Source organism: Manacus vitellinus, unplaced genomic scaffold (assembly GCF_001715985.3).
Source record: "Manacus vitellinus isolate BGI_N305 unplaced genomic scaffold, ASM171598v3 scaffold_20_pilon, whole genome shotgun sequence".
NCBI classification, from domain to species: Eukaryota; Metazoa; Chordata; class Aves; order Passeriformes; family Pipridae; genus Manacus; species Manacus vitellinus.
The window spans coordinates 4,570,169-4,588,491 of NW_021939471.1; the positions used below are offsets into that span (position 1 = coordinate 4,570,169).

Here is an 18,323-nt window from a genome sequence, read left to right on the forward strand (position 1 = left end):
GTTTATTTAGAGTAAGATGTATGTGCATGGGGGAGCTATTTCTTTAAGTTTCAGTTGGATCTTTTCTGGGGACCCCACCATAAGAGAGGGTCTAAGTGGATCCTTCTCAAAGCTCTGGCTGGTTAAGATTCCCTCCCTCCAACTCCATCAGTGCCAGCCACTGCTGTTCACACTATGTTTTAAGAATGTAATATTTGTGAGACTGTCACTGCACATCAAATTCAATACTTGCCAGTGGATTCAAAGGTTCTTGAGCTGAGGAAAGGCTGACTACTGTATAAGCAGATACCACACAAACACAAATCTAAATTTAAGGGGGAAAAAAAGAGGAAAAACGTCTATCCAGTAGGAGAAAGTTTGTATATACACACACAATAAACACAGTCACAGTATACACACTTTCTGTACTGTTTTGTGCATTGCTTTTCCCTTCTCTTTGCTAATGACTGTAATGCTTCCAAAAGTATTTGATTAAAAATTAAAGGAAGGGAGTCCTCTGCTTCCCTGCCAAACCAGACAGATCACTGCAATGGCTGTCTCACTGGCTGTGAATATTTTGTCCTTGGTTACCATTAACATTGCTGCAGCTCTGTATGATTTGCTGATTCACTGGGTGACTGTTCCTCAGTTCCTCTGTTGGGATTTTTCTCTTATTGGTGACATAGTTGCATTTAGTCTTTGAAACACTAGGAAAAAGTCACATTTTTCCTTCTACTGACTTAGAGTCTTCCCAGATGTACAAACTGTTGTGTTATGAAGAACTTCCTCAAGAGGAAGAAATAAATGTCATAGTTCCCTTAATGTAGCACCTCTCCTGGCAAAGAACTGACTAAAAAAATTAGTTTTCATGTTATGCAAAATATATTAAAGGTCTGATGGAAATGAAAGCTTTTCTGTTTTCTTTATTGTACTCTGGGGCAAGTCCTAGCAGCATAAATCTCACCTTCAGCTTATCTTTCTAATCTGACTGATGTAATTTTTTTTTTTGGTTTTGGCTCAGAGTTAAAAGCTGCTAAAGGACAACAGAATATTTTGGGTCAACCAGAAATTCTTGATTTCAAAGTACAGCTCCAGCTCATGAAAGAAACCTGTAAGTTTTTCTATATGTTAAAATTTAAGCTCCTAGAAACGATTTCCATAAGACAGGGCTCACATACTTTACCTTTGTCACTACTGCAAAATAGCAGAAGCACAAGATGCTCGTATCATTCATAAAACCTACCAGATGTTTTTTACATGACAGTTGTGTGTCTTATGCTATGTTTGCTTTATTTCCCCTCTAACCTAAGGAATAAGCCATGGAGTCAGCTGACACCACTGAGTCCTTTTCAAGCCAAATCTAATATATGCAGTCCCAGCAGTTATTTGTACATACTTTTGTTTATTTTGCTTTTAAAAGGTAACTAATTTGCTTTAATTTTTAAGTTTACTTGGTGCTTTCTTTTGACATTAAATTTGGTTATTTGGTTTTTAAGCTATAAAGCATTGGTAACTATTTTTGGCAAGCATTCTCACCATGATATATGGTAAAGTCATATGGGGAACATGAATAGAAATCTATGTAAAGTAACATATGCATTGAAGCAAAACCCCCAGGAAAACACAGGCATGGATAAGTTTAATCCAGTGTGGCTTTACAGTGCAGAGTTGATTATATGGCATGTGTGTGTATGATTTATATTTATTTTTAAAAGTATTATTTCTGAATATTCTAATATGCAGTGGTCAGGTACATATTTATTAATGTCACTCTATTAGCTAAGAGAAAAAGATTGTTGTTTGGTATGTCACATTTATATATCACATTTTCCTGCAATTCAGAGCCCGAACCAGAGGTCTTTGAAGAAGAGATATTTCAATTAATTTAAATAGATTTTACACTTGACTCAGCTTTTTATTTTGTTTTATACTAGCAACTATTTTAATAGAAAACTTTATACTTCAAGTAATTGTCAACTACATTTCCTTTCCTCTGAACACTGCTTTGCCTAGAAATATCTGTGATAAAAATACATTAGGACAGTTTGTGTGCAGAGCAGCAGTTTCTCCATTTTTGTTAACCCTCATTTTTCATAGCTGAAAGAACTTTCTGAGCAAGTGTAATAATGTGTAACAGGGTGTAATACAGATCTTTACACACAGCCTCACTGAAAGATATAGCCATGCAGAACCCTACTATGTTCAGTTTTGCTCAGGCTAGAGTAGCTTGTTCTGTGGTCAGGCTTTTCACAACACTCCTCGCACTGCTGGATTGGGCTTTTAAACCCAGTAAGAAAACACTTTAATATATAGATATTAAAAATTACATTTTTATAGAATATATTTAGTACTTATAATATATAGGTTTCTATATCATATAAATAGGATTTATATATATATATGTATGTATGTATAAAGAAAACATATCACTGTCTTAGTCATATTCTGTACTCTGGTCCTCAGCTGTAACTTCTTGTTCACATACCTGGTTATGCAGCTGCCTTCAAAGAAATGTTACATATTTTGTTTTAATTCCTCTATTGAGAGAGCATTCAAAAATAAATTATTATTTTTTTTAATGTCTCTGGCTCCTCCAAAGCCCAGTAGAAGGAAAGGGAATGATCAGGATGCAAGTCTTAAGAAACACAGCTCCAAGAAAAGGAAGAACACAGCTGCAGAAGATGGTCACATTTTTAATGTGTGGTGGGCAATGTTGAGTTATCAGAGGTTAGGGAAAGACTGCTTTTATGGCTCCAGTAAATGTAGTCCATGATTACAAAGATCAGCTTTCCCTTTTCAGTTCACAAACAATGACTGGACATTATTTGAAATACATGTTCTCCCTACAAGCATTTGTAATAATTTGCCAAAAAAGTCTCTATTAAGACTAAATAATTTCAGTTGGAGCAGAGATCTGATTTATTACAGTAACATTTTGTAATAAACCCCCCACTACAGGAGCTGATGGTTGCCTGTCTCTGCGTTCTGCAAGATTACAGGAGGCCTGTGCTCCTGGTCTCAGATGTGGCTTCTCTTTGTGCTTAATTAGCCACAAGGGAGATACTCAAAGATGAAGAGTTCTGAAAATCCTTCCAGAGACAGATGGTAAACAAGCCTTCTCCTGCCCCAGGTCATCTCCCCTAGGAAATTCAGCTTTGGTCTCCTGCCTCCTTCATGAGAAGCCTTTACTGTAGAGGTAGGCAAGATTTTAATGGGACAGTGTCCTCAATGGTAGGTGTATCCATGTACAGAGATCATGCCCCATCAGTATGTCAGCGTGGCAGGGGAACAACCTGGAGAGAGCATTGCCTTCCATGGAGTCTGGAAGCCCTTCCACTTCGGTGAGGACTCCAATTAAATGGGTTGAATGCCCATAGTGCCCCTGTTCCTGTCTGTCTGCCTCAATCATGCAAACTTGTAGTTTTATCTCAATTTCTGCCCTTGGGCAAAATAATGCAATTTTTTTTTTCCTTGAGGAAATGGGGATCCTCCCTCAGAAAAGGGAGGTACAAATAAGAAGATGCAAGTAGTAATGTGTTTGTTCTGTGGTATCCCAGTGAATGATATCTGCAGTCAGGTCAGTGTCCCGGGCAGAAGCTGCCTGTGCTGTGCAGCTGAGAGGGATGGCCAGTGGAGTTTACTTGCTTTATTGACCTGCTTGGACTAGGGCCCAGTGTGCACTCTTGTGTAAAGAACACCAGCACTTGAGCTTAATCCTCAGACAGCTTCAGTACCTCCTGTTCAGCTCAGGGCTGATAAACACCCTAAATCTCAGGATGGCCTTTCACTTTCTGACCGTTCCCTTTCTTTAGCTCAACATCGCTGACCTTTTGATATTTCAGCACGGCTCAGCTGTTGCTCAGGAGTCACTCTGCCTTTTTCTGCCTCAACAATTACGGGGAGCCGGGGGAAGTTTATGTTGTTGTTGTTTAAAACATTTACGTAATTTTATTTGACTGTTAAGTCTAGAAACAGTGCCAGCGAAGAGGTGATGCCAGTGGGGTGATGCCAGTGGCTGCGAAAGGCACTACAGGTAATTAATTCGTTACGCTGTAATACGCGTAACGTAAGGGCACTTGCGAGGAGCAGGAAGCGCTAACGAATGTCATTTGGCCGGCCGGGGCCCGCAGACGCTCCGCAGACACTCTTTTAGAACCCGACGCGTCCCACGGCAGGCACAGACCCTCGACGAGGCAGCGGCTGAGTACGGGGCTCCCCCGGTCGGGCCGGGCCCGAGCCCCGCGGAGGCGGTGCCGGCGGGGGGCGGCCCCGCCGTGGCTGCGCCCGTCCCTCCCGCAGCGCCCCTGCGCGGGCGGCGGCGGCCGCGGCCGGGCCGGGGGGGCGGGAGGTGCGCGGAGCGCCGCCCGCAGCAGCAGCCGCGCGGCAGAAGGGGCTGCGATGCTCCCGGCCGAGCGCCCCCCCGGAGCCGCCCCGGGCGAGGTGAGTCAGCGCAGCCCGCGGTGCCCCCCGCGGGGGCCGGGCCGGCAGCCAGGGCCGCCCGCCGGGGCGCCGCCGCCTTCTCCTGCCCGCGCTCGCGGGCACCCACCGGCGGGCCCCGGCCCGGCCGTGGCGCACCGAGCCCGGGGGAGCCGGGCGGCGCCGGGCCGGGGAGACTGTGCTCCCCCGGCTCTGCGCCGGTACCGGCGGGCCTCGTCCGCGGCCGCCTGGGATTGCTGCCGGTGGGCCCCGCCGCAGCCTCTCCCGGCGCTCCCTCCTGGAGGCGGTTCCTGCCGCGCCGGGGCCGGGGCCGGTCAGCTGCGCCTCAGCGGAGCCGGGCGGCCGGGCCAGCCCCGCCCGGCCCTGCGCGGGGAGCGGAGCTCGGCCCCCGGCCCCGCCTCCAGGAGCTGGGCGTCAGCCCCCGCCCAGAGCCCCCGGCCCTCCCGCGGCAGGGTCCTGGGCCCCGGGGGTGGCCGCTGGTCGGGCCGTGTCCCGCGGGAGCTCCTGCACAGGCATCCCGCACTTCTCCCCGCCGCCAGCATCCAGGCGTGGCGTTACGTGTGCCTGTCACTCGGATCCAGAGCACTTATATCCTTAAAAGACCAGCGGCTTCAGCAAGCGGGTTGTCAGTTGTTCCTCTGTTTATTGAGACAAGCGTAGGAATAGATGCTTGTTTAGGATAACAGTGCTGAAGGTGCCATAGCTGCTACGGATGCCTGCTATGTTCAAGTTTGACGGAGTTTAAAACCCACGTTTGCTCAGCAGCTCTGAAGTTTTAACAGCAGGCTTTTTTTAAATGTTGTGTTAATGAAAAGGGTAGTGTTGAGGAGTGATGAACTTGGAGTTTAGGGGAGCGGATAGTGGCTGTGTGAACATTACACTGAAGTATTTCGGTAAAAATTCACCCTAGACATTATTACATTACTAAGATACATTGGCTCTTGTCCATTGTAGTTAGTAATGTCCAAGGAAAGAGACTGTAAAATGCTGCTTTTCTAGCTTGACTATTTTTATTGTGTGTTTTTTTCCCTGGATAGAAATAGTAGACAAAGGCGACATTTACTTTATTGTTTGCATTCTCTGAAGACCCACTGGGGAACAGGGGAAAAGAAACCAATTCTCTCTTCAAGCATAGTGTTTGTGATAGCAGTCATAAACCCAGGGAAAATCCTGAGAAGACTTAAAAAGATTTCAAACAGGTGAAATGAGAGCAAAGGCTGACGATGTGAGGAACCTGTGGTTGATCACTAATGTGGCTGGTGCTAGGGCAGAACTTAAACACCACCTAAAATTCATCTTAATTTTAAGCTAGAGCACAACGGGCCTGAGTTTATATGGCAGAGTGGGAAAGGGAACCAGTGACAGCCGGTGGTGGTTGGTCCCTGAGGCTGGGAATTGACAGGAAGGCCTCTCTGTTTTGCAACAGCCCACTGCTCCTGCCAGGCTTGGTGGGGCAGCTGGGTGCCTGTGCCCCTCCCCAGCGCTGGCAGCAGTGTGCTCCTGGAGTCCTGCAGCTCTGAGCACTTGCCTGGTCTGCAGTTGAAGACACACTTGTTATTTACCATCGTTAATCAAGTGTAAACCTTGGTGGTGTGGGTACGTAGTTGGCAAAGTGAAAACTGGTTAAAAGAACTGGAGACTAGTGCTGACTAAAAATAAACTGTTTAGCACGTAGAGTCTACCGGGACATCTTAATGTGCATGTAGCAAATGGAGAACAAGGTTGGAAAACAGGAATCCTAACATGTGGGTTTAATGGTTTTTCTTTAACATGAGGCTCTGATAGTGTTCTTTTCTTTAATCTTAATACTAAGCACTGTTGCAGCAACTTGGCAACTTCAGACCTATCATAAAGTGCATTAAACCTATTATAAACCTGATCTTGACATACTTCAGGCATACTGTTGTCTCTCAGTGTAATTGAGTAAATGTGTCAGTGTGTAGGGTTTTTTATGCATATTGAAGAAGTGGAAAAACCTATAGACCAACACATTAAGTAAATGCATATCAGCAGCACAAAATAAAGCAATTTCAGGAGTTAAGTGCTTTAGAAGGAGGTGGTTTCACTTCATGGAAACCCTGACTATTGTGGTTAACGTTACAACACTTGTGTCTTGCTTCAAACTTGAAACAAATACATTTCCCAGCACCTAAGTTAATGTGTGAGTTTTTCCTTATTTTATAAATTCAGAGCCAGGTGTCCATGTGGTGGCCTCTCAGGAGGAACTGTTTACCTTTAGATAACAGGGGATGATGTGGGGCAGGTGGGTAAGCCCGTGGGAGTTGGTCTGTATGGCTTGGCAGAGAACAGCCCCTCCAAGGGCTCTGCCTGCAGGTTGGCTTCCCTAGGAGAGGTTTGGGAACGTGATGCAAGAATAAATGAAGTCTGTGCACTCCACTGACATGATGTAAGTTGTTTGCATAACATTCTCCTTTTTGGAATGGACGCAGGCGACAGCACCAGGCTGCTCCTTAGGGATGAAACTTGCTTGAAAATGGAAAACATGGTCTATTATTCATGTCTATTGCAGCGGTGCTGTGTAGGCCTGCTGGATGCAGGGCTTGGTTCTGGAGTTGCTTCACAGATACTGTAGCACAAAAGACTTTGATCCAAAGGTTTTGTAGCTTAGATCAATGAGACAAGTGGGGCTGAAGAGGAGGTGGTGTGCTTGGGCAATATGATGGATGCACTTGTGGTAGTTTCACTAGCTGGGGGGTGAGCGAGGTGAGCTTTCTTTGAAAGATGGATGGTTTTTAAGTCTACTTCACTAGCACAGACCTGTTCTGAATCAAACAGTAATTAGGGACTGGAAAAAAAAAGGGGGTTTTGAAGAAACATGTTTTCTATTAGCAGATTTAAAGATGTTGGTATGAGAACTCCACGTGGAATTTAATGTGTTTGCTACAAAGTCAGTTTTCTAGTCAGTGGAATTCTGGAAGGAGGGAAAAAAGATGTGTTGCCATCCTGGCTGGCTTTGATTTATCCACACAATGCAAACAGCAAGCTAGTCTGCTCTGTTCTTACAGCTACATGTTGTTTGAGAGATTAATTGATGATTCCTGTTTCAAAATTCTACTCTTGGAGTATGTTTTCCGAGACTGTATAAATATAAATTTTCTACTGTGAGTCATTTTGCTACGTATTTACTGGGTTAAGCCTCTAGATCATTTGCACTGTCTTCTGATGAGCTGTCATGGGGGTTTGTTTGTTCGTTTTTTAACATTCATATACATCCAAACCTGGATTTTGATGCTCTGCTTTATGAGTCATTATTATACTTTAATTCTCAAAGCCTAGTGAATGTAATATTTACGCTGAATTAAACTTCATTTTAAAACAACAGTACTTTTCACCTCAAACCTAACTTTTTGTTGGTTTTCAAGTGAAGTTTCAATGCCTGACGCTGTAAGTGCCGTGGTGTTTTCCCTGAGAGGTTTAGGGATTTGCTACCCCAGTCTGATCTGTTGATTGGCTTTTTTTTAATTATTTTTTTTCCCCTGAGATACAGTATAAAGCAGGTGTTTGGTTGGTTTTTTTCCCAAGGTTTTGAGAAGTGACTCTAAGGAGAGAGCTGAGTTTTTAGTATACTGTTATTTTTATTTTCCGTATTATAATTTTTCTCTGTTTTATAAGAAACTTCTTGTAATGTCAGGTTGTCTTGAATAGATTAGCTTTTTATCCTTTCTGATCTTGAAATCCTCCTAATTATTGGGAGAGCCAGAGTAAATGAGGATCGATTTAAGAAATAAAAAAGGCAAGAATGCCAAGATGATACTTAACTAAATGCAGAATACCCATATTTGCCTCTTTTTAACTACCTGCCAAAGAGCCTCCTTGCAGTCATTAAAATGACCCCTGCATTGTCATCAATGAATTCCTTGGGACAAATTGTTTTTCCTCCGCTCCTCAGATAGTTGCTCAAAGGTACAAATCTGCAGGGAAGTTGCTGTAGCCGTTTGCAGAAGATGACTGGATAAAAAGCGTGTCATAGATCTAAGGGTTTGAAAGCGGATTTTGACTTGCTGGAGGAGTAGATATAAAATCAGGTGGCAGGAATCTGTATCAGGAAACTTAGAAAAAAATCATAGGCTCTACTTACGTAAAAAAAAAAACCCTTATCTGTCCAAATCTCGAAGGGAGAATAGCCTTGTGGTTAACAAGTAGGTTCTTTATATCTGAAGAGAAGCACATGCAGTTGTGCATAAAGAGGCTCAGAGCACATGTGATCCCGCAGAATAATTCCCAGTCTGAGGGAACTGGGTGGGCCACGAGCTTCCCGTGCAGCTGTGAGGGACGTACGGTCCCAGGCCGGTATGACGGGGTCATGGGCTGGGGGGAATGGGCACTTCAGGTTTCAATGAGCTCTTTTACAATTGTAGCCGTGTCAGGGGTGATGGGATGGCCAGGAAACAAGGCTCGGTTCCCTGTTCCAAGTTGTGTGGTGGTTTGGAAATGTAAACCTGTGTCAAGATAAAAGCTTGTTTGTCTGCCACAGGACCAAAGTGCTCTCTTGTGATGTACATCTGATGTGCTGTGCGCCTGCTATGCCTCTTCCCTTTCCCTTTGCTGGGCTTTCTCAGGATCCTTGCAGAAGTTCCTTCCAATTTGCATGTTAGGGCTTTGCTGTGTGTTTGTCCACTTATCTAAGTTTGAGGAAAACAGCCTTCAAACTGTTACTCTTGTTTTTTAGAGTGATGGTATCACTCAGAAACCTCTTTGGTCTCACTTGTCACGGCTGAACTGATGACATTCAACAGGCCTTTACCAAAGCTTTGTGCTCTCTTCAGCCTCAAGTGAGTTAAAATTTATATTCACTCTAAAATCCATTCTGTGTACTCTCTGAACCTTCCTTCCTCGCTCCTGTTCTCTGTTGTGCATTTTAACTTTCCAGTAGTGCTTGTCTTTTGCCCTCCTACCATCTTGTGGGTCAGAAAAAAATTTTGCAAAATGAAGATACAGTATTTGAAGGCTGTGGTTAAAATAACCAGCAGATAAATGGACTTTTCTTACTCAGAAGTACGTTGTTTTTTATCTGTTTGGTTTGCTGCACGTTCAATCCCTGACTGGCATGGGGGTTTTGTCAGTAGAAGGAAAACCCTGTAGATACAGGGTTTTTTTGGTAGATTTTTCAGTAACAATACCCCTTTGTTCATTTTGTCATTTTCACTCATTTATTTTTAGAGCTTAAAAAATTGCTCAATATCAGTTTCAAAAACCTGACTCCTAAACAAACTAGTGATCAAAACAATAAAGAATGCCATATGGCTCCTACTAGTCTTGATGCTGTTATATTTCTGAAGAGTATATTCTGTGTTATTAATAATATTCAATGAAACACTCTCAGTGTGGGAAAATATTTACTGAAATTGTCATGAAATATACTTTTCATAGCATTCTAACCCAAGATGTCCTAGTCAGAATACCAGGAGTGTATCTTTTGGATTAATCCTTGCACACAATATGCTAGAAGAAGATGGATGCTGAGGCTGATATAAATTATTGAGGGGGGAGGAATATGCAGCAACCAAACTGTTTAAAGGTTAACAGTATAATAACTTGTAATATACCCACTATTCATATAGCATGCGAAAATTCAGTTCCACTTCAGTAGAAAAGGGAAACTAAATTAAAAAACATTGAATGCTAATTGATCTGAAAGCCTTTGATATAACTTATATGAAACCACATGGGTCAGAGCTCATATATAGGAATAAGGAATATGGCTGTGTTGTTTAAATCAGGATAATTTCAAGTCATATGCTTGCGAAGAATATGTCCTAAATTGTTTGTCCTAAAATATCCACATGGTTAAAATGTGAGTTCTATCTTGTCATGATAGGAGAGGGAACAGGGAGGAAATCTATTCTTCAAAATTAAATGCTGTCAAGCTCTGATGTAGCTAGTAAGCAAGTTGCTGTAAGCAGATGAGTATATACTGAAAGCTCAGTTACATCCCCTTGACAGAAGTGGGACCCTGTGCAAGTTCTGGAGTCTTTGTTGTCAAAGCAAGGCAAGGCATGAAGAAAATAAGAGCACTGATCCAATTTTCTCATTAGAAGGGCTTGTTTTCTGGATATAGAAATGAGCAAATAACCCACAGTCCTTCCAGCAGTCAGGTGGATGTGGCTGACTGAACTAAAAATTGCAGGAGCTCACTAGACAGCTGCTGGTTTTTGGTTCATGTGGCTTTTGATGGTAGCAGGTAAGAGCAAGAAACTGTGCTTTCACATTTGATTGTTCTAACAACTTAATTAGGACTGTCTAATCTTTTGACACTTCAAATGCCTTTTTTTATTTTTAAATCTGATTGTCTCTGGAGAAACTGGATTAAGAAACAAGGCTGTATGTATGTGCTGGCATTGTTTTTAATAGCTTCTGACCTTGAATACATGAATATTTAAGGTTCCAAGATTTTGGTGCGACCTCTTCTCCGTAAGTGAAACCGGAGATCCTCATAGATAGTATCCCATAGAAATGACATTTAAAAGCAAAAAACATACACAAAGCTTATCAGTGTTTGGGAGTTTAATGATGGTATTTTTAGACTTGTCTATCACTGAACTGTGTAAGGTTTAGGTTATTTTAATGAACTTTTGTCTTTAGAAATACCCTTGGCTTGTTTTGTCAGCCATTATTTTTTTTTTGAATCAATAAGAAACAATTAATTTAACATACTAGTGAATGTTAGTCTCTTTTCTGTTATTAGCCTTGTACCAATTTTCAAATGCATTGTCAGTATTTAGATAACGATGAATTAATTAACTTAAAGGCACCGAATATATCAATGCATGACTAATTTTAAGGGGATGATACTGTGCTTCCAGTTGAGTTTTGAAAGACTGATTTCATTGTGCTCTTCTTCTTGGAATAAAGTGCAGACCTGCAAAAAATACTTATAGAATTATACAATATCCTGAGTTGGAAAGGGCTCACAAGGATCATCCTGTCCAACTTCAAATTCTTAGAGAAGGTCCAGGTCACAAACTGAGTGCTCTTAGAGAAATTTCAAGTTCTTCTGAAATAAAATGCTGTTTTTAAATATTGGTCTTTCAAAAGGTTTCTGTGTGATAATAACACCAGTCCAATGAGCTAAGCTTCTTACATTAGATTTACAGGTACTAATAGAGCAAAAGTAGTTTTCAAATAATGATTTTGAGCTGATACTCTGCTGACAGAGCTGGTTTTTATTCCTTGAAAGGGAAGCTTTTCTTAGCTAGCCTAGCTTATTGGAATGAGTTGTTGTTTTTAACTGTGAAAGCTGGTTGGTCAGCTCAAAGTCTTAAGGACTGGTGAATTTATTTTTTAGCATTGCTTGTCAGTTTTGTACGTTTTACTTCTGCAAAGGATAAGCGTGGGGAGCTGCAGTGCAGTTATCTTTCAATCCACCCTTCTTCAATTTCAGAATTTGACTTGAAGATACCATGGTAGGGCCTGTCTCTGTGTTTCTTTGCTCCCAGCTCTTTGATGTCTTTGAGGTTGTTATCCTAATTTCAATCTCAAAGCCCCATCCTAATTCCCACCTCTCTTGCCATGCAGCCTAGAAGCTCAAGCCTCCCACTGATTTCTGCTGTGGTTGGTTGTGGAGTGCTTAAAAAATCATTTTTTGAGAGGAGACTGATGAACCTTTTGAAGGCCATCATGAGGCTTTGGATAATAATTTGTTTTGATGATTAAAAATACCTAGATATATATGTGGCTGCATTATTTAATTACGAAACCATGGCTATTGTTTGGTATAGTGGGGAATACTGAAAATAAAGCAGTTAACCTTGGGGGAGAAAAGACAACTTGAAAGAAGAGACTTGCAAAGGCTAGCACTTAATTGCCACAATTACTCTGAATATATAAATTATTCTCTGTCCTAAACATGAAAGATTATTATTGCACAATATTAAAGCTGCTGTTGGGAGAACTTCACAGAATTGGTCATAAAACACGCTACCATGTACCACTAGTCCAGACAAATGGCCTTCCCCGCCCTGGTACTGCATTTATTGCTCAGGAATGTCACTGATAAAAAAGAATCTGTCTTTGTTCTTGATGGCTGTTCCTGTGTGGTACCTTAACCATGTTATGTTTCATTTGTTCACAGGGTAGCCCTCATTCCTTGAGAGTCCACCAGGTACTGGATGCTGTGGTGAACCATGGCAGCTGATGATAAGGTTGCCATTCTAACCGACGATGAAGAAGAACAGAAGAGAAAGTATGTGCTTGCTGATCCTTTTAATGGCATTTCCAAGGATCAAGACTTGCCACCCAATAATGAATCCCCTTCGACGGAGACAACCACGGTCCCAGACGAAGAGCTGGATTGGTTAGAAAAGCACTGTGTCAAAATAAACAACGATCTCCTGATCTCAAAGGTCTTTTATTTTTTCTTCTATTCTGCATATGGCTCTCTCTACCCCTTGCTGCCCGTGTATTACAAGCAGCTGGGTATGTCACCCAGCCAGAGTGGGCTTCTGGTGGGCATCAGGTACTTTATTGAGTTCTGCAGTGCTCCCTTCTGGGGAGTGGTGGCAGATCGCTTCAAGAAAGGCAAGATCGTCCTCTTGTTCTCGCTTTTGTGCTGGGTTTTATTTAACCTGGGGATTGGGTTTGTGAGACCAGCCACCTTAAGGTGTGTACCAAAGGGCCTTCCCCCAGCACACCCCACCAACGCAAGCAGCCTTTTGACAACAGTTTCCCAAAACACCTCGATGTCCTCTCTGCTGACAACAGTGAGTGCTGCATCCCCAAACGTTCGCAGGAAGAGAGACCTGCTCACTTCCAGTCCAGTCACTTTGGAAACAACAGGGACAGCTAATCCTGAAATAACATTCCTGTCACCTACACAGAGCGGCGATGTGGATTTTATCTTGGAAAACAGTACCCGTTTGATTTTGAAAAACACCACCACTAGCCCAGCCTCACCAGGGAACGCAACTCCGAGTACTACCCCAGCTGCCATCACCACAAAGCCAGCGCCTTCTGACCAAGCTGTGCTCGTTTATGATCAACAAGAAGTAGAGGCCATCTTCCTACTCATTCTGCTGGTTGTCATAATAGGAGAATTTTTCAGTGCTTCCTCTGTTACTATTGTGGACACCATAACTCTGCAGTACCTTGGCAAACACAGGGACCGGTATGGATTGCAGCGTATGTGGGGGTCTCTGGGCTGGGGGCTGGCCATGCTCTCCGTGGGAATTGGCATTGACTATACCCATACAGAAGTTAGCATTGAAGGTCAAGGATGTAAAGCTCCTGAGTACAAGAACTACAGGATTGTCTTCATTGTTTTTGGTGTCCTGATGACGATGGCGTTAATTGTGGCCACCCAGTTCCGGTTTCATTACGCGCACTTCAAGCAAGATGAAAATAAGAGAAAAGAGGTGGAAATCTCACAGGTAGACAGAAATGCCTCCAACGAATCCTCGGATAACACTCCTACCAGTGTGAACCAGTCGCAGTCTTTCAGTTTTTGGGACCTAATAAAACTGCTGTGTAGTATCCAGTACGGCTCCGTGCTCTTCGTGGCATGGTTCATGGGGTTTGGATATGGCTTTGTGTTCACCTTTCTGTACTGGCACTTGGAAGACCTGAATGGCACCACCACTCTCTTTGGAGTTTGTTCCGTGCTCAGTCACGTGTCTGAGCTCACTGCCTACTTCTTCAGCCACAAGCTCATTGAACTGGTTGGTCACATCAGGTAAGATGGTAGCAATCATTAAAGAGCTGTACAAAAAATGGTGATTCTCAGGCTCAGCCTTGTGCTACAAAGTGAAATTCAAGCTAATCCTTTTTTTTTCTTCCCTTAATTCCAAATCCTGTTCGACTACGTGGCTCATGTGATGGAGTTTCTGTTATTTTAGGAGTTGAAAATGCTCTGACATGCTTCCTTTGTGTTTGAATTGCGTGTTAGTATGTGCTTTATGCCTGGCATCGTAACCTCTTGCAGATGGTTCCAGGAGACATCCTAGTTCCCCAATGCAGTGCTGTGTTAGAGGTCTTTACACATTGCCACCCACTTAAGGGTTGTCTGTTTTGACATATAAATACCATTAATTTTTCAGGTTTTTTCCTGTGAGTAGCAGCATTCTGGGCACCTCCTGCTTTAGCCTGCTTCCCCTTGCAGGGCAGTTCTTTGCCCCCACAGTAGCCTGGAAAGGTGTCAGTTGCAGGCTGAGAGGGGAGAAGGATGAGAGGAGGAAATGAGGTGAGCACCTCCTGTGCACGTGGCCTGGTAATCAGACTCAGGGTGTTGGCAGAATGAGGTTGCAGCCTGGCAGTGTCACTTACCAGTTCAGGGCTTGCTGTTGTCCTTTAGTTGCAGCTACTGAAGCCAGATGGCTGCAGGGCTCCTCCTGTAGTTTTTGCCTTGTGTGAGTGAAACTGAGTGCTTCCAGAATGTTGTGAACGTTGTTTTCCACTAAATTCACAATTGACTTAATTTCCACATGTTCTAAATCTCTTCACGGCTCTTTAAAAAATGCTCAGGGGAGGAAAGCTAGGGGGGAACTAAGTTGATGAAGTCATAAAGATGGGGTTTTTTATATTTACTGAGGTGCTTCGTGCAACTGAGCACAGACTTCTGTGTGTTGTTAGCATCATACGCTTTCCAAATGCCCAGTTTATAATTATACACTCATTGAATTGTAAGTATTTTTAAACTGTTTGCACTCTTCTTTTTGTGCATTTTGTTGTGTGGTTTTTCTCTTTGTTTTGCCTTTATTGGGATTAATTTTTTTATTCATTTGACCTCTACTAAAAGTGTTTGAGATGCTTAGCACAGTAATTTGAGAGATTGCTTAAACAATGTGGGTTTTTTTCTTACTTTAAACTGAGGAGGAACTCTACTTTGAGTCAGTCTTCTAATCTCTGGATTTGACAATGATTAGTAACAGAAAATGGCATCTTGCATGCAAAGACTGGAGGAAGGACGTGATGATGAAGAAGTGGTGAGAAGAGATCACAGTCTTGATAGCTAAAGATAGCTTGGGTATGCTCTTTCAATGTATATTGTTATAGTACAAAGTTCAGGCTTAGACTTCAACTAAAGAAAAAACAAAAACCAAAGACTGATATGGTTGTAAATAAGATGAAATGGAAGGGGTAGGAGTGTTGGCCAGTGAAAGGAAGGATGAGATATGGGATTAACTCTCCCTTTTTCTTTTTTTTTTTCTCGCATTGTTAAGTTTATGAAGTCAAGACTGGATTGAGATTAAATTGTTCTGGTCCTTATTTGCCATGAAGCAGCGTTCTTTATACCTACACCTGGGAAATGCACATTAGTCATATTTTAATGTTATCCAATGCTTACTTGTATTTAGTCATCACAGTCTGAGATATCTCCTCCTTGTTGTTTCTGTTCTTGTACTTTCTGAACCTCATAGAATGCATGGTGTGTTGAGAGGAGGCATATTCTTTGACAGTTCTGTACATGTCTTGACTGCTGCCTTGTAGTACAGGTATTCATCTTCCCAATAATAAGGGCCAATAGCCTCCAACTATGTATCCTTCTTGGAACAGTCTTAGCTGAAGCATTTGGGATCGGTGTTCTGTTGTTTGGGTGGGGTTTTTTTTGTTTAATAGCTCAAAATTCCTTTCTTCTGGGTTGTTAAACTGGATGTAGACAGTCTTTCTGCAGTATTTACTTGAACATTTATCATTCAGTCTTTCTTTCTCGTCCAAATTGTTTGAAGACAGGCATGAGTATTAGAATTGCATGCACTGTCACAGTAGCAGAAGAAAGCTGTTGACTGTCCTTTATAGAACTAAAGAAAATAGTCTTTACACCTTATCAGACAGAAACTCAGTTTCCCTTTTTGAGCCTTGTGAAGCTTTCTGTTTCTACCATTGTATGTGTTGGCACATAAGACCCTTAAAACAGTCTGAAACCTATTCTGTTTTACAGGTTTTTTTAACTAACACATTATTGTCCAAGCATTTTAAGCATGACCATATTAAATATGTGTTGATTAAAATACCCAGTTTCTGACTTCACTAGCTCTGCTGTTCATACACTTGTTAACTGCATGTGTGCATATTTTGTACATGCTTGTAGTGTTTCTTTGAGAGGATATTAGGAATAAATTCTTTACTGTGAGGGTGGTGAGGCTGGAACAGGTTGCCAGACAAGCCCTGGATGCCCCATCCCTGGAAGTGTCCAAGGCCAGGTTGGATGGAGCTCTGAGCAACCTGGTCTAGTGAAACATGTCTCTGCCTGTGGCAGGAGAGTTGGAGCTGGATGATTTTTAAGGTCCCTTCCAACCCAAATCATTCTATGATGTTATGATACTAGGACAGAAAAGTGTACAAACCTGACTATCAAATATTTAGTCCCCATTGTTGAATGTCACCATGTAGAAACACTCAGAAGAACTGCAAGTGACTTTAGGAAGATGATGTTAAGCTCTGAAAATAACCTCCTACTTGAGGTTAAGCTTGAATGTGTTTGTCTGACCGCAATTCCAGCATGTGTTTTTATGGGAAGTAGAGACTGGTAGTCATGGCTGTAAACAGCTTAGTCTCCTTAACTTAAATATAGATTCAGTGCTTTAAATGTTTAACGTGGAATTGAATATGGTGTCCCTATGGATACTGCATTTAGGGTTCATAAGGACAATCTCTTTACATTTTCCATGTAGGTCTGATAAAGAGTCTAAATGATTATTATAAATACATTTTTGAAAGGACTCTCTAAATACACAAAAATTTTTGTGACGTACCCCTCCAAAACCATAATTATAGAAATTTTCATAAACTGTAATTTACCTGAAACTCTGTGCATATTCTGACAAATTAAGAGGCAGAAGTTGACTAAATTGCCACTCTTAAACTTTGAATCCAAATCTTTCTGCAAATGTAACATGTCAGAAAAGCACAGGTAGGTGAGTGTGTTAGTAGTGATGGAGAAACTGAAGCAGAAGACCACTTCTCTGGTCTAGCTGTGATAGGGAACAGCTCAGATGGGAAGAAAGTTTGTGGTGAAATGACAAAGTTTTTGCTAGATAAAAGTGAAATTAAGCTGTTGAGAATAGGTCCTAAACAGAGCACTGGGCACATCTGTGCTGCTGATGAGGAAAAACAAGTGTTATGAGTACAAGTATTTGTATCCCCAAGAATGTGCATCACTCTGGGCCTTTCTAGTAGGGGAATGAAGACAGGACCCTGCAGACCTTACATGTTTGGTTACTTTTGTGGCCAGTGTGTGTCCTAATACACTTCAGAAATGTGGTTGTACATAAGAAGTACATTAAGTTGTGGCTACGAAAGGAACCAAGTTATTTGTTTGGAACAGAAGGCATTAATTAAAAGATGAGATGAAATTTATGATGCATGGCACAAAGAACAAGTTTGTTCTCTTTACTGTATAATAGCAAACTTTTTCATGGCTTCCCATGTTTTCTTCCATGAATGCTTGGGCTTGTGTTGCCTAAAGGCAGCTTAAACCAGCTATTCGTGGACCTCACATGTATCTGGAAGCAGCAGAGCTTGGTTTGATGTGTGACTGGGTGGGGACAACTTCCTGCAAACTCACCCCACTTGTAGAAAGTAAATTCATGTTGTTGTGAAACGCATGGACCTGTCTCTAGAATTTTGAATGTTTTTGATATCACTGACGTGATGAGAACTGTGGTACTGGTTTTTTTGCTGTCAACACGTGTATTTGTGTTAACAAGATGCTGCATTTTTGTGATTGTGTTTCACTCTAGATTTTCAGTGGCTCTGCACAATTGAATTAAATCTGTCTACCTTTCTAGAATAAATAACTAAAAAAGCAGCAGAAAGAATAATGAACCCTTTCCCAGTGTCTGTGCTTCACCTTGATTATCAATTGGATTTATTTCACTTATGCTGAACCACGGGTCAACCAAGAAGCCATGTTTGGACAATAAATTATCCTTGTCCCTGAAAAAAATCTTTAA

The 18,323-nt window shown here is 42.1% G+C and overlaps 1 protein-coding gene across 5 annotated transcripts in view; it reads left to right on the top strand.

The window, feature by feature from the left end:
- The first annotated feature begins 4,322 nt into the window (after positions 1-4,322).
- The window catches only part of MFSD6 (major facilitator superfamily domain containing 6), a 28,130-nt gene continuing 14,129 nt past the window's right edge, over positions 4,323-18,323 (top strand). The window contains exons 1-3 of one of the 5 annotated variants that reach the window (XM_018071730.2): positions 4,360-4,419; positions 9,107-9,209; positions 12,509-14,104. In XM_018071730.2, coding sequence (XP_017927219.2) covers positions 12,561-14,104 — 1,544 coding nt within the window. In that variant the 5' untranslated portion in view covers positions 4,360-4,419; positions 9,107-9,209; positions 12,509-12,560. Of the gene's footprint in view, positions 4,420-8,773; positions 9,210-9,241; positions 10,619-12,508; positions 14,105-18,323 lie in introns of those variants that run through there. The other 4 variants (XM_018071728.2, XM_018071731.2, XM_018071732.2 and 1 more) reach the window with 4 other exon arrangements.